This window comes from Tetrahymena thermophila (assembly GCF_000189635.1).
Source record: "Tetrahymena thermophila SB210 genomic scaffold scf_8254659, whole genome shotgun sequence".
Lineage (NCBI taxonomy): Eukaryota > Ciliophora > Oligohymenophorea > Hymenostomatida > Tetrahymenidae > Tetrahymena > Tetrahymena thermophila.
Window position 1 is genome coordinate 935,852 of NW_002476426.1, and position 15,735 is coordinate 951,586.

Sequence of the window (15,735 nt, forward strand, 5' to 3'; positions counted from 1 at the left end):
TTTAAAGCATTTGTGTTAAGATATGAGTTAAATTTGAAAAATTTGTTATTTTGTAATTAAAAGTCATCTACTAACATAAAAAAAAGTAACATCATTTTTTATATTTCTTGATTATCAAAAATCTTCTTGGCGAATACATTTTTTGTATTTATATATTTTTCTTGATTAAATAATTAAATATTTTTATTATTTTTTATGATATACATTTTTATCTAGAATTTAATTATAATAATTAATTAATCAATCAGTTAATTAATTGATATTTTGTGATAGACTTGTTAGTAATATAAATGTTTACAAAATTTTTTCTATTATTTAAAATTTCTACTAATTGTAACAAAAATCTAAAATAATAAAAAATATCAATCTTTTTTTATATTTTCACCATTTTGCTAAGAAGAAAGATAATAAACTAGAATGGTTAATAATTTTATTAATAATAGTTATTTGAAATCGTTTTAAAGTACTTGATTGCATCAGTTATAAATTCTAATTTTAAAACTAATATCTACTTATTGAAATTTAAAACTCTATAATTTACTTAATACTTTTATACAATTAATAAAATAAAATTTTACTTATCTACAACAATTTATCTCACTGAATTTATTTTTTTAATTCTGTCAAATAAAGCTAATAAACAATATTTTCAAAGATTTAATAAGTAAGTAAGTAAGTATTCATAAAATAAGAGGAGTTAAATTATATTTATGGACACAGCTATCACTATTAAATCTAATTAAACTAAAGCAAGTATTTAGTCTTAATAAACAATAGATAATGTTAGTCAGAAATCATAGCAAAAGTTAGTTTTTTTATATTTGCCTTTAAATTATATACAAGTTATCTGAACATGAATTTAAATAACTATTTGAGTTGATGAAAATTAAAATGTTTCTTTTTTAATCAACTTATTTATAAAAAGGCTATATAAACTATAAGTTAATTTGGATGAGGAGACCATAAATAATGCATGGGCTGCTTTCGGTAATTTAACTAGTCTCATTCATTAATATCAAACACTTCTAAATTTTAGGAGAACATAATAACCATAATATGCCTACTTATCTGATGCTATAAATTTGAATATTAAACAATTTTTGTTTTTAAAAATTTAAGGAACCTATGTTTGCAAGTGCTTAAGATAAGGAAGAGCAGTGAGCATACCTAAATTTGGTTTATTCACATACTCATTTAGAGATGTTAATCTTGATGTAAAAAATTTATATTTTATATTATATAGTTTACTAAATGTAACTTACTTTAAAAGGGAACAACAAATGAATATGAAAGAGATAAAGAAGAAAGAGAACCAGTATTTATAATTTCAAAAGATTTCGCGAAGGGTTTAAATATTAAATCTGGAGTTTACCGTTTAGGTGGTATTATAAGACCTCTAGTTTTGTCATCCACATCAGGCAAAATTTAGCAAACTCTTTGCAGTTATTAAGAAATAGCCAGTATATCATAGCTAAACAAAGAAGAAGTTAAATATAGTGTAGAAAGAATTATAAGAAGGATAGAAGACTAAATTAGAAATGTATATATTTTTATTAAATTCCTTGAAGGATAGTAGAATAAGTATAACATTAATTTTTATTTAATAGGGAGATGAATAGGTTTACATGTTCATACCTTCCTTGGGATTATTTATGTATAAGAAGGGTATTACATGTGTTAAATTTTAGGATTTCATTAAAAAAGATATAAAAGTAGATTTTTTATCAAATAATAGAATAATAAAAGACCATTATTAAAATTTTAATAAAACAGGGATTGCTAAAACTAAATGTTTCTGATAGAAAGAAGAAAAACCAAAGTGATTTAACTTCAGAAAAACTTAAATAGTTGAGCTAGAGTTATTATAAAAGTTAAAATAACTAAGAGGAAGAAAATTATTAAACAACACAAATATAGGAAGATGCTGAGCAGTACTTAAAGAATAACCTTTAAATCGATCCAAGCTAAATTATAGAAGAAGGAAGGACACCTAATAATTAAGAAGAACTTTCTAATAAATTATAGCAAATATTAGCTTCTAGCACGAATGATACTATCAAATTATCAACAGCAAGAGACTCTTATAGGTACTATTCATTAAAATTAAATTCATATATTTTAATCACTTAATTAAATTAAAAGCAAACAAACTAATAGGAGTATAACAGTTATTTAAAGCGAAGAAGAAATTGCATTTTAAAAGCTAAATTATTTACTTAGAAATAAATGTATTAAGCCCTATGATGTAATTTATTCTTTTGTTTTTCAAATTTTTTTATTCAAACAAATTTAGATTTTTAATTATTTTATATTATTTTATCGATTCATTTTAAAATTCTTATTTATTTATTGTTGGTTGATTTTGTATTTTTTTCAAGAATAATTTAGCTTTTAAATATTAACTAATAAATAATCTTTTATGACATTTATTTTTAATGATTTTGTTCAAAAATTTAACTTAGTTACTTTCAACGATGCTTGGATATATTTATGGTATAAACTCAACAGACAGAAAAACTTTAACCTTAGAGCAATTCATGAAAGCTCTGCATAAATAAGATATTGAGATGGAAAGCGATGAAGAATACTCCTTGGTTTTTTCATATATTGATTCAAAAAGAGATAAAAAAATAGATTTAGAGGAATGGCAAAATGCTTTCTCGAAAAAAGGTAAATTTAATGAAGAGAAAATAACATAGTTGTATAAATTATATTTAATAGAAAGTTAGTCACTTGAATATTTGAAAGACATAATTATGAGAAACAACATAGTTATTGATGATTTCTTTAAAACTATGGGATTAAACAGAGATACAGAATAAATAACTTTAAAGGAATTTAAGAATGGATTAAAAAAAATTAATATATCCAAATATATTTCAGATCTTGCAGCAGCTGAAATTTTCGAGGACAAATAATCTCTGCCACCTCAGCAAATTATTGATAAATTAACTGCTGATAGAAAAAATTTAAAGAATTTGACTAATTTGCAAAATACAGCTAGAACTGGTACAAGCGGATAGAATGACATAGATGATAGTGATACTTCTTTACTGCTTTAAATATATAGGAAAATTAAATAGGAGTTAATAAATAAGTATCCAGAAGAGAAACAAGACAGACATGATAAATATTTGATTTAAGAATTCGAAAAGCTAGATTAACAAAGCTAAGGATCTTTAGATATTGCTAATTTTAAGACTTGTTTAATGAAAGCCAATTTAAATCTTACGCTGAATGAAGTAGTAAGAATAGCTAGATATATTGAGAAAAATTAAAAAGGATAAATAGATTATTGCAAATTTAGCAAAAAAGTAAGTATATTTTTTCATTTCTTAAAGTTAATTCAACTATTATTTAGGTAAATAATTCGTTGAGAATGAGTGATGAAATCGAATCTTTGCCTTATCTTGTAGAAATGATAAAAAAATACATGCAACAAAATAAAATGAATAGTGAAGAATTTATAACTCATCTGCTTGAAAATAAGGAAAATAGAAAAACATTCAATATACAGGATAAGAAAAAAGTTAGAATCCCTGTATTCGCTTAGATGATTGCAAAAAAAATAAATTTCAATTTACAAGAGTCAATTATCTAATAAAACTGTGAGCTGATTGACATAGATAGAGATGGTTACATTGACAAATTTGATTTAGAAACATTTTTAAGCCGTTATTACTATATAGAAGACTAAATATCCAAAAAGACTTCATTCGCATCTCAAGTCTTCTCCAAGTCTCATACAGGAAATTTTTTCTCAATGAGCAAAAGCAACGGTATTGGATCTACAATAAAAAGCAAGCAGCAACTTACAAGCTCTTTGTTGAACATCACAAAGTAATAAATTAACTTAAAAAAAAAAGTATATTTAAATTATATTAAATTAATATAGATCTTAGCTCGTCAATCAACCAATACGACTATATCCCACAGATAATCTTCCTCTTGAGAAGCTTGAAGTTATACTTAGAGATTTAAAATAAAATGCTGGTTTAAGAAGACTCTCTTATTATGAAATTTTTAAGATTTTAGATGTTAACAATGATGGATTTGTAAGCTTCAACGAATTCGAAGAAAAAATAGATTCCTTTGTAAAGCTGAGCAGTCATGCAAAAGAAGGACTATTTTCATATTTTGATCACTTGAAAATTGGAATGTTTGATTTCCCTAGATTTGCCAGCATTTTAAGCAGAATAACTTTAAAAAATCATGATGTAAATAATATTAATCATTTGAAAATATTTACTTAATAAGATTTCAAAAGGATAAATAAATAGATAACTGGGAATGGTAGCACAGCATTATTAGATAAATTAAAGAATGGAAAGAAACTAATGGTAATTAACTATTTCTTTTAGCAAAATTTATAAAAATTATTTATTTATTTATGTATCTATTTTTTTTTAAAGGTTTTACAGAAGAAGAGGCTTTTAGAATAATAGACTGTGATTTTGATGGTTTTATCAGCATTGACGATTTGAAAAAATTTTTATCAAGGGACTTTAAATTAAGGGAAGAACATTTAGACAGCACTAAATTAGATAGGTTATTTAAGCTATTCGATTAATACAAAAAAGGATACATCTAAAAACATGATTTTGCAAAAATATTTACAAACTAATTCGAGGAATAGCTTTCAAATGGATTTAAAACCACTAAAAATATTACTTATAATGATTCTTTTTTCAAAAAACCAGAAGATTAATTATCCAAAAATACTTCTAACATTAAGGCATTTACACAAACTCCGAAATCTGTTCCCAATATATAGGTGAAAGAGCTATCAAAAACATTGACTTTCTTAAAACCTAAGAAACAATTACACAATGGAAACACTTTAAATATAGAAGACTGGATGATAAATTGTTGTCAACAAATAGCTCTTGTGGTCTCATCTAAATACAAAGACTTAGTAGAAGCATTTGAAAAAATTTCTAACCACTCTCAGAAAATAGAATATTAAAAGTTGAATGATTGGATATTATAGACAAATGCTCTATTCGGTTTTAATTTAACTGAAACTCTATTGTAGTAGCTCTTTGCTTACATGGATCCTCACAAAAAAGGCTACATCACATAAGATGACTGGGTTGAATGTTTAAAAATATACACTGAATCTAAAGACATTCCCTTAAGTGATTTGACAGATTTAATATACTTTAGTTTCAAATCAAATGATGAAGCATTTAGGTTATTTTAATTTAATTATCAAATTTTTAATTAAAATAAATTTATTTTTTTTTATAGGTTTTTCTTATTTGGATAAAAATTTGAGAAATAAGATTTTAAAAATACCTAAAGTACAAGTACGACTAGCGAAGTTTCTCTTCATAAATTTAAGTTTGCTTTGAACAACCTCTACAAGCAGGTTTATTCTGATAAAATTGTTGAAAAACTTTGGATTGCAATACACCAATTTCTCAAAATACCTGTTGAGTAGCAATTAACCTTAGAACATTTTAATAAGTTATTCCCAAGGATAAATAACTAAAATTCAAGGTAAATATTTTTGTAGAATTTTCAAGTACATTAAACTAACTCTAAAAAAGGTACAATAGGACAAGCAGTAATACGAGAATTAGAGTGGCAAATATAGATTCCTTAAGATTCTCAGATTAATTCAAAAGCAACTCTCTAAGTTGCAATAATCTTATTTCTTACAATAATTTTACTCTGCACGACGATATTATAAATAAATTTAAAAATCTGATATTATCTAAAGGAAAAGACATAGAGAGTATTTTCAAATAGCATGATACAAATAACACTGGTTTTATTAGTAACACAGAATTCAAAAACATACTGATGAGATTAAATATTGGCTTAAATGGGAGAGATATGGATTATATTCTAATATTTGCAGATCCATCAAGCCCAGCAGAAATAAACTGGAAAAAGTTTATGAAAAAGCTTCAATTCTCGTAAAATTTTTTATACTTAATTCAAACTTAATTTTTGATAATGATAAAAATAGGTCATCATAATAGAACCTAATTAACAGATCGAAAAAAAGGATAAACCACCTTAAAGAATGTTTATATTCATACTTAATATCACCAAAGGATGCATTCAGAGAAGTAATTTGTTTTATTTGTTAGTACTAAGCAATATGTAAAAAATAATAAAATTTATCAGTTTGATGAAGAGAAAAAAGGATACATGACCTTAGAAGATTTTAGGTATTTTCTTGTTAAAGTTTCAAAACTTGACAGGAGTGAAATACCTTCTTTCGCAATTTCAAAAGACATGTTTGACTAAATAGATTTAAAGAAGGATGGCTTGATTGATTTAGATGAGTGGATACAAGCATTCATGAATTATGGAGTAAATTAATATCAATAAATATATTTTGACTAAATTAAATAAAGATTTTATTGAAAAATACTTTTTAGCGAATTTTAAAAAATTATTTTAATTAAAATATTTTTAGGGTACTGAAGAACATGATAAAATTATTCAGGAAAAAGAAAAGGATAAATTTACTTTTTGCTAATTTCACAAGAAAAAGCTAGACATCTTGAACAGTATAATTGACTAAAAAAAGAAGTAACAGCTTTAAGATAAGCAAGCAGATACTAATTCTTAGTAATAAAATTCAACATCATTGTCAAGAAATAATTCAGTGAGTCTAGTAAATGGGTCTACAAAACAAAATGTAATAGATATTATTAAGAACAACTCTTCTATACCATTGTCTTGGGAAAAAAGTTAAGATTATGATAAGGCTATTTCTTTAATTGCTAGAAATAGAAGGTATCTTATACAAAAGTTTGAAGCCCTCTATGAATAATAGCACGGTAAAGACAAAAGAGATGGCTTGGACAAATATTTAAGTGTTGAAGCAATTAAATAAGTGCTTTGGGAATTTTTAACTAGCCACAACATTCATCCATCTTAGTTTAATTTGTCAGTTTTGTACAATTTCGCTGCTTAAAAAAATGGTCTTATTAATTATAATTTCATGATAGATGTTTTTAAGAGCAGATTAGATTAAATAAATAATCCTCCAAAAAACTCTTGATCATACTTTCAATAATTAAGCATACATATAAAATATTTTATATTTTCTGTATTTTTTCAATAAAAAATGTTTGCTTTAAAAAATAAAATTCATCGGTCAATTATACTTCTTTGTTATTTAGAGGTTTGTAATATATATCTGAAAAATAATTTTGCATACATATGGCTAATACGGTATAGTTTACTAATTTATTTTTAATTTATGTTTTGAAAAATATATTTTTAATGTTGATTAAATTGATGGTATTAAGTTTTGTGATAGGATTAAAACTTAAATTATATAAAATGATCTTATACTCAATTTAATAAATAGGTCTTTATTTTGGTTTTAAGTTTATGTTATTCAAGTTATTTTGATTTGATTTTGGCTATCAAATTAGTGAATTTTATACCTTGTATGAAAAGAAATAGCATAGCTGTTTTTTTCTTTGAATGCTTGTTTATTTATTTGTTTGTTTGCTTGCTCATTCAATGACTATAACAACCACTGAAAGAATAAATTACTATTTTTCCTTTATTGTTTTTTCAATATGATTGAATTAGTTAGAACTATTATAAAATTTGTTTTTGCAAGTTTTATAGTTAATTTTAAATTTTTAATTGTTTGCATTTTTTATTTATTAATAATATTCAAGCAGGTGCTTAAATATAATTAAAAATTTTCCAAATACACATTAATATAATCAGTAAAAGTATTAAAAATTTAATTCAAGTAAAAGGGAAAATGGATGGCAAAGGTAAATATGAGCAATTTGAAGACAATTTGAATTAGTCAACCGTTGTTTAGGAAGTAATGTTTGCGATTCGTTTTAGTTTTAAATGCAGTTATCACTGTTAAGATCTGCTACCATGCCAAATCGATTAAATATAATTTTTTGCAAATGCTTAATTTATAAATAATGAAATTAAAAATTTTATTGAAAATCAGCAAATTAACAAACTAAATAATTAGACATTCCATTAAGCAAAGTAGTTTTTAATAGCAATAACTATATTTCTTTCTTAAATTGCAAATTTTAGGTTGTTTCCAACACTAAAAAGAGCGTCTTCGCTTTTTTCATTATTAAAATTAAAAGCAATCAAAGTAGATATTCTGTAAAAAATTGGTAGAATTCTTAAACATAAAGTGAAAAAAGAAATAAAATAATAGATTATAAAAAGCAGAACCAATAAACTAAAAAATATTGAAAATGATTTATAATATTTGTCTTCTTAAAATTAATGATATTCGTTTAAAACTAGCAGTAAATAGTACTTCATCTCATTTAATAAAATGACATTGAATCATTAAAAGAGCTTGGCATAAAATATAAGAATATGAATTTCTTAGAGCCCTTTGCAGAAGCAGATATTGACACAAAAATCACTCCTTTAGTATGCGCCTGTTATTATGGTCGAAATGATATAGTAAAAATGTTGCTGGAAAACGAGACTATTGATATCGATATGAGCACTGAAGAGGCTGGTCATACTCCTCTAACTATTTCTTGCATGACAGGAAACTACGAAATTCTTCGTATTTTAACCTCAGGAGGTGCAGAAGTCAACAAACCTACAGCTTTTAACCACACTCCGTTTATTTGTTGTTTCTAGCGTCTTGAAGAGGAATAGAATGTATTTGAAAATAGAAAAATATGCTTGAAAATGGCAGAACTATTACTTTAATTTGGAGCAGATATTAATTGGATTGTTGACAAGGTAAAAGGCTTTACACTTTTGTAACAGTTATGTGCCATTAAAATGGAATTAACTCCAAAGGAAAGAGAAACAAATTATGAAATTATTAAATTTTTAATCGAAAACGGAGCAAACAAGGAAATTCTTTCGAATAAAGGAAAGACAGCTTATCAATTAGCAGAAAAACATATAAATAAATAAGAGATCTAAGATCTACTTTTAAATGGTCATTAAATTTATTTTTATGGGCCTCATCGTTCTCCTAAAAACTCATAGAAATAGGAAGTTAAAGAAATGAATTAAAAAGGACCTTCAAAGATGAAATTTTTGGCTAATTACTTGAACTTCTGTAATAAATGAATTAGGAAGAAGCGTACCTTTTAAGTGAGATAATTAGCGAATCTAATAATTTCTCATACATTTTTTTACAAAATATATATTTTAAAAGATATTTTTGAGATTGCTTGATGACCCTCTTATCTTTTGTAATAACAAAATAAATAATAAACATATAAATATGAAACACAACTAAATTTTAAGACAATCAACCTTCTTATAGCATTTTATAAATTAATCATTATATACTTTACTAGTCCAAAAAATCTAAAAATATAAAAAAATGAATAGTTTTTATTAAGCTTCAAATAAAAGTAAAATAAGTTAAGTAAGTGTCTAGATAAGCATGTAGGTAGATAGGTAGGTTGATTAGCTGCATCTTTTTTATTGATTGAAAAGTAGAATTATATATAATTTTTATTTTCAATTATATTTATTCTTCAACTATATATGTATCAATTGTATTATTTGATAAATTAGTCTATAGTATCCAACTACCACTTCCCTTTTAAGTTAATTTATATCTTCTTTTTAGTAATTAGCAACTCAAAGTAATGCAAAATATTATTAATTTCACTCATAAAATAATTTTTAATGATAAGTTCTTTTGAAAAAAATTTATAAGTTTGATTAAATGGTTTTTTATTTAATAATATTAATAATTAATAGATCTAAATTTAATTTAAACAAATTCAAAAAAAAAAAAAATATTGATTTTAGTGTATAGGTTATTATACATAAAACAGATAACAAATTAGTAGTCAAATAAAATATTAAATAAGTATATTTTATGAGTTTAATTCAATTTTTATCATTTTAAATATTTTCTGATATAATAAAATAAAGTTCATAGAGTTTGAAAAAAGATTTTAAGAAATTTAGCAATTAATCAAATAAAGACAAATTATATTTATTTATTTTTTAATCAACTTAGAAGATGGTAGCTTGTTTATTAAAATTTTGAACATAAAATTAACTTTCATTTCTTTTTGATTGAAATAACTTAATCCTTGAATTATTATTAAAACTAAAAATTATTTTATTTTTTATGTATGAAGGAAGTATGATTCTAAATTTGATGTAAAAAATTCAATCTCACAATTTGCTTTTTTCAATCACTTATCCTTATGTTTAAAAGGCGTTTATTGCTTTAAGAAATTCAGTGCCATTCAAACAAAGATAATAAATAATTACGTTAATTAGAATCTTAATATATTTAGAATATAGTAAAATACTGCTTTATATTAATGCGATTTAAACATATAAAATCTATATAACTAGTTATTAAGCAAAAGTTTTTTGTTCTAAAATAGAAAAATTTTAAAAAAAAAAACAAAAAAGGAGTTTAAAGTTAAAACATAAATTCTTGAAATTTAAAAAAATAGCCTATCACAAACTTAAATGAAGATTTATTTAAATATATACGACTTAGCCAAAGCAAATTATTACCTACATTCTTTAGGATTTGGAATATACCATACTGGTATTTAAGTTGGGTCTGCTGAATACCATTTTGGTGGACATGAAGGAAGCTCAACTGGTGTTTGCTAAACAGAACCTAAGGAATATACAAGCAATGTTATTTTCAGAGATTCTATATATCTGGGAGAATGTAATCTTAGTTATAGCCAAGTTAATAGCATTTTAGAAGAATTAAAAAGAGATTTTGTTGGCAATTCATACGATGTCCTCACACGCAATTGCAATCACTTCTCAAATGCAGTATGCTAAAGACTCTTAAATAAATCAATACCTTCTTACATTAATAGAATTGCATATGTTGGTAATATGTTTAGGTGTTGCATTCCTTCTGCTCTTGTAGCAGGTCCTGGTAGTGATCCCACTAGATAAGATAATAACTACAGTGGTTCCTCAAAATAATCACCTCCAGATTCTGAGAATATTGCTTTCAAGGCTTTCAAGGGAAATGGTGTATCAATAGGAGGAGCAAGTAAATCCAGCTCAAAAAATTCAAAATAAGGTTATATATAATAACATGACATTGAAAATTGAATAAAAAATAATAAAAACTAGGGTTAGCTTAAAGCTTCCAAAATTATATATTAAAAATTTAATCTCCAGCAAGAAAAAATATCAAAAAATAAAATATGATAGACCATACTTTGAATGAAAAAAAATACCTTTAAAATAAAAAAAAATATAATGCAAGCTTAAAACCTTCAAAAAAAAAAATTCTCTATGTAAAAATTCAGATATAAAACAACCAACCATTGGAGTATCAAATTATATTTATAGTCTTTTATTTCATTTTGTATGTTTTTTATAATGAATTTCAAACTAAGTGATGGATAAATGTATGCTTTCATTAGAAAAATATTATAAATATTGTTTATAATTTACTCTAAAAATTTCCTTTTTAGAAATAATTTACATAATTTATTTAAGCACTATACTAACTTTTTCCTTAATTTATTCGCATACTTTTGCAAAATGTAAATGTTATTAAATTGTTTGGTCAGTATTATTTTACAATACAAATAATAGAAAGATGCTCTAATAAATTTGAAAATTTAATTAAGATGTAAAATTTGATTGTAAATAAATATAAGCAAAAATATTAAAATAAATACATATATACACACATTTATTTATTTGCTTTTATCAGTGTATTTAATTTAAAAACAAAAATTTAGTATCACTTTGTCTTTAACACAAACAAGATTTCTAATTTCATTTCAGATGTTGTTTGAAAATCTCCATTAATTTTTTTTAAAAAAGAAGCTAAAATTCTCTAGAAAAGCAGTTGTTTACTCTCTTTTTCTTATATATCCAATTACCTATGTGTTTTGGTGTTATAAAATGAACGAATTGTGGGTAAAAATCATCAATCAATATCTTTATTTGCATTAATTCAGAAATTTCTATTTCTCGAGTTTACTTTGCTATTTTATACCAACAGTTTAAAAACAATTTAAGATTCTTACATCCTGAAATTTTTCATCCATCGTTAAAAAGATATGATGACTTATTAAACAAAAGAAGTAACCCACTAGTTGCTGAAGTACATTTTAGCTTTTTTCTAAGACACTTAACAATATATTTACTATTAAAAGGAAATTTAAGAGCTTAATTCATTTGATCCTAGTAATAGAGTAGATACCGTTTTAAACAATTTAAAATAAGGAGGATAACCACTTTATAGCTGATTTAAGCAATTAAAATAAAGATTTATTCAATTATATTTAGTTTTTTATAAGCTAATTAATCAAACTCTAATTATAAACATTTAAGAATTAATTTAATACAAAATAAAATAATTGAAACTATTTAAATTAATTTTAATTATATAAAAAAAACTTTATTTTAATTTTTGTCAATTTAAGTCAACAAAATACTACTAGTTTAGGTGTAAAAAATTGGGCTAAATAATTAATTAGTATAATTCGGTTTATTTTAATCAATAAACCAATTATCTATCTTATTTCCTTCTTAAATTTTTGATAATATTCAAATTTTTACACATCGAATTCAAAACTGAAAATTTTATGTTTGCAGTTAGTAATTAACTAAATTAATTTAATTTCGTAATTATCGATGCAAATAATTTAGAAATAATATTTGTAAATATATGTAAAACATAATTAATATTTTTAAGATACTTAATTAACTCAAATAATTATATTCAAAATTAATAGATAAATAGATACATAAATACCTACATACAAGCATATTTATATACTTAAACAAAAGATTTTTACATAGTCATTTTTATTATTTGGTGTCAGATGTAGAATAAAGAAAAGTTTATGAATAGTCTGACCTAGTGCTAAAGAAAGGAACTTGAGGAGTTTTAAATGAGGATCTAGAAAGCACAAGAAGATTCAACAAAACAAACAACAGGAATGTAAATTGTAAACAATTTCAAAGCAGAAAATGAGCAAAGTAGTAAAATTAAATCATACTAAGGATAAGAATATCTTAAAAATAAAAATGCTTCTGTAGACATAAACACTTGCATTCAATCTCCTTTAAATACAGGTAATTATTTTAATGGATACCTATTATATATATTATTAAAAGTAAATCAATTATTAGCTAAAATTAAAAGTAATTAAAAAAGAAAGATGATTCATAATTTTACATATTAATAATAAAATTAATTTTAGAAGATAAATTAAAATGGTTCATAATATTTTTATTTGATAAAAGATAAAGAAAAGTTTGGTTTAGATTCTTTGAAATCGCCTTGGTCAATCTTAAAATTAGAAAATACAGGGTCAAATTTCAATAATACCTCTCAAATGAATACTTTGAGTTTGATAGGAGAAAACAGAATGACACCTAAAGATTTTGATGAATTATTGTATATAAAAAAAGTGAATCACTATAATTAGTTATCCAATGTAAATGCTGAATAGATGCTCAAAAAAATGTAATCAAATACTGATTCTAGTCATGTATTGTTAAAAAATAGTAGCAAGAAAGAATTTTTACCTGTAGAACTTGATTAAGATATATAAAATAAATCTTAATAATAAATAATTCAGTAAGAGCAAGATAAATCTTAGTTGAATAACTACTTCAATAATGGATAATCAAATATTAGTCATCCTAATTCACAAGTCAAAAGCAGACTTTAGGTAAAGAGCATTAAAATGTATGAAACAGAAAATAGTTTTGTTTAGCCCAAAAGATTAAATCTAGATTCTAGTTTTTAAAGAAAGAGTAATTTTTCTATTGATAAAGAAAACTAAAATAATAATTAGAATGACTAAACATCAGAAAAATTTATTGAAAGCTAAAATATGAGATAAGAGGTTTCTAATAATTAATAATATTTGAATAATCTCTTAGCTGGTGATAAATTAGAATTTAAATAATAAAATAACAGCTCAAAAAATATTGAACTGATCCCACCTGAAATTGCATAAAAAAGAGAAAATCCTTTTAGAAATTAAAATTAATAAAAAGATGTTTAAACTCAAAATAGCACAAAATATGGTAAACTCTAAACAATTGAAAATCAAGATCTAAAAAAAAGATTTGAAAATAAATTAATTGGTGAACATAAAAGATCAGAGGATGATTAAATGATCACATCTACTTCATCATCAGGAGTTAAAAGAGTCTAATTTTCTATGGATGTTACAACAGCACATAATTAAAATATGAAGGAAAAATAATCTCAAGAGCTTAAAAATATTCTTTTTTAAAACTAAAAAATCTAATCTGACCCTTAGTTTTAAATTTAGTAGCAATACAAAAATAATACAACAAATAATTTTACTAATCAAATAATTTAAAAGAAAAATTCTTTTGTAGATATTCCTTAACCAATTTCCAATCCTCTGTTAAATAATAACAACAATAACAATACAAGTTTTAACTAAAGTAATCAAAATATTAAGAGTAATAGTAGCTACTTAAGTGCATCTAACAATATTAATTCTAACAATGCTATGTTGGCTGCTATAAACATGGATAGAAGTCATAGCTCATCATTCAATAATTTTATTTTAAACAATGCAAATGAAAGTAATAAGCAACTAATTTAAGCTCTATCTAACCTCAAAAATGAATACAGAAGAAGTTTTTATAGCAGACAGATTGATAGTATTTTAGAAGAAAAAGTAAGATAGCATCATTCTAGAGAAAATTCTAGAGATAAATTACAAATAGAAGGGTTAAATAATTCTAAAAATGAGTTACACAAGAGACCATTAACTGCAAAATTGATATAATCAACTTTACATAGAAAAAATTCTTTAATAGATAAGTAGTAAAACAATAAATTTTAAAATACCCACTCAAATCAAGATAGCAAGTTAAATCATCCTGGTGATTCTTTTGGCCATCAAAGCACCATATCAGTAATATAAAACAAAAATAACATTAATTCTAATTAATACAGAGAAAAAAATTCAAAGCATTTGAATAATCTATCACTTAGCTCTGCCAAATAGCTTGAAATAAATGAAAAAGCTGTCAATAATGAAAGCTTGTCAAAAGTAAATGCATTAAATAATATAACTTTCTCAAAAATTTAAACCTCTAAGAGTAACATTGAGTAAATTTGTTTTATTTTAATTGAAATAATGATAATAAATATTTTTTAAAAAGTATCAGTAGTCCTAAAGAAATAGATAGTGCTTTAAACAAAAAAATTAACCTAGATAACTCAAAAGATATTCAATTACTATTTAATCTTATTAGAGATCATGTTTAGAAATGTCCAAATTTTTGTAATGAAATTTCTAAATTCCTTGAATGAGAGAAACCTAGATAACACAAAAGATATTCAATTACTATTTAATCTTATTAGAGATCATATTTAGAAATGTCCAAATTTTTGTAATGAAATTTCTAAATTCCTTGAATGAGAGAAGGTATTTATTTTATTCTTTTTTAATTTGTATATAAACATTTTATAATAACTAATATATAAAAAATAATTTACTTGTATTTTTTCCTTCTAAAATAATCCTTATAAAGCTAAATTTAATTTATGTTCGTTTATCTAAGATTTTGTTAAATTTTGTAATACGCTTTTAAAAATAAATTTAAAAAAATAACTCAAAATAAAATTTATGAATTAATTTATTTTATTTTAAAATAAAAATTATTTTTTGCTTTATGAAATTTAAAAAAAAGCTTGATTATAAAAAAAATAAATAATAATTTTTGTTATTTATTTAAATTGAATAATTTTGTGAGTAGAATCATTTGAAATAATTTCCT

The 15,735-nt window shown here is 23.3% G+C and overlaps 5 protein-coding genes across 5 annotated transcripts; all 5 read left to right on the forward strand. All coding sequences in view use genetic code 6, as the record gives it.

The window, feature by feature from the left end:
• Window positions 1-710: 710 nt before the first annotated feature.
• TTHERM_00049140 (EF-hand protein) lies at window positions 711-7,024 on the forward strand (the record flags this gene model as incomplete). Its single annotated transcript, XM_001014809.2, has 18 exons — window positions 711-805; window positions 926-987; window positions 1,120-1,214; window positions 1,271-1,540; window positions 1,608-1,712; window positions 1,774-2,087; window positions 2,143-2,245; window positions 2,463-2,670; window positions 2,722-3,314; window positions 3,362-3,840; window positions 3,896-4,217; window positions 4,268-4,340; window positions 4,413-5,193; window positions 5,251-5,502; window positions 5,553-5,924; window positions 5,978-6,080; window positions 6,139-6,327; window positions 6,434-7,024. The coding sequence occupies 18 exons, from the start codon at window positions 711-713 to the stop codon at window positions 7,022-7,024; spliced, it is 5,007 nt and encodes a 1,668-aa protein (XP_001014809.2).
• A 1,220-nt stretch (window positions 7,025-8,244) lies between these two features.
• Window positions 8,245-9,060, forward strand: TTHERM_00049160 (ankyrin repeat protein; the record flags this gene model as incomplete). Its single annotated transcript, XM_001014811.3, has 1 exon — window positions 8,245-9,060. The coding sequence occupies one exon, from the start codon at window positions 8,245-8,247 to the stop codon at window positions 9,058-9,060; it is 816 nt and encodes a 271-aa protein (XP_001014811.3).
• A 1,377-nt stretch (window positions 9,061-10,437) lies between these two features.
• TTHERM_00049170 (PPPDE peptidase domain protein, putative) lies at window positions 10,438-11,049 on the forward strand (the record flags this gene model as incomplete). Its single annotated transcript, XM_001014812.1, has 1 exon — window positions 10,438-11,049. The coding sequence occupies one exon, from the start codon at window positions 10,438-10,440 to the stop codon at window positions 11,047-11,049; it is 612 nt and encodes a 203-aa protein (XP_001014812.1).
• Window positions 11,050-12,014: 965 nt separating this feature from the next.
• On the forward strand, window positions 12,015-12,318 carry TTHERM_00049180 (hypothetical protein; the record flags this gene model as incomplete). Its single annotated transcript, XM_001014813.2, has 2 exons — window positions 12,015-12,058; window positions 12,111-12,318. 2 exons carry the CDS (start codon window positions 12,015-12,017, stop codon window positions 12,316-12,318), a joined length of 252 nt encoding a protein of 83 aa, XP_001014813.2.
• Window positions 12,319-12,651: 333 nt separating this feature from the next.
• On the forward strand, window positions 12,652-15,382 carry TTHERM_00049189 (hypothetical protein). The gene is made up of 3 exons (XM_001471276.2): window positions 12,652-13,035; window positions 13,207-15,064; window positions 15,118-15,382. The coding sequence occupies exons 1-3, from the start codon at window positions 12,783-12,785 to the stop codon at window positions 15,266-15,268; spliced, it is 2,262 nt and encodes a 753-aa protein (XP_001471326.2). The 5' UTR covers window positions 12,652-12,782; the 3' UTR covers window positions 15,269-15,382.
• The last annotated feature ends 353 nt before the right edge of the window (window positions 15,383-15,735 follow it).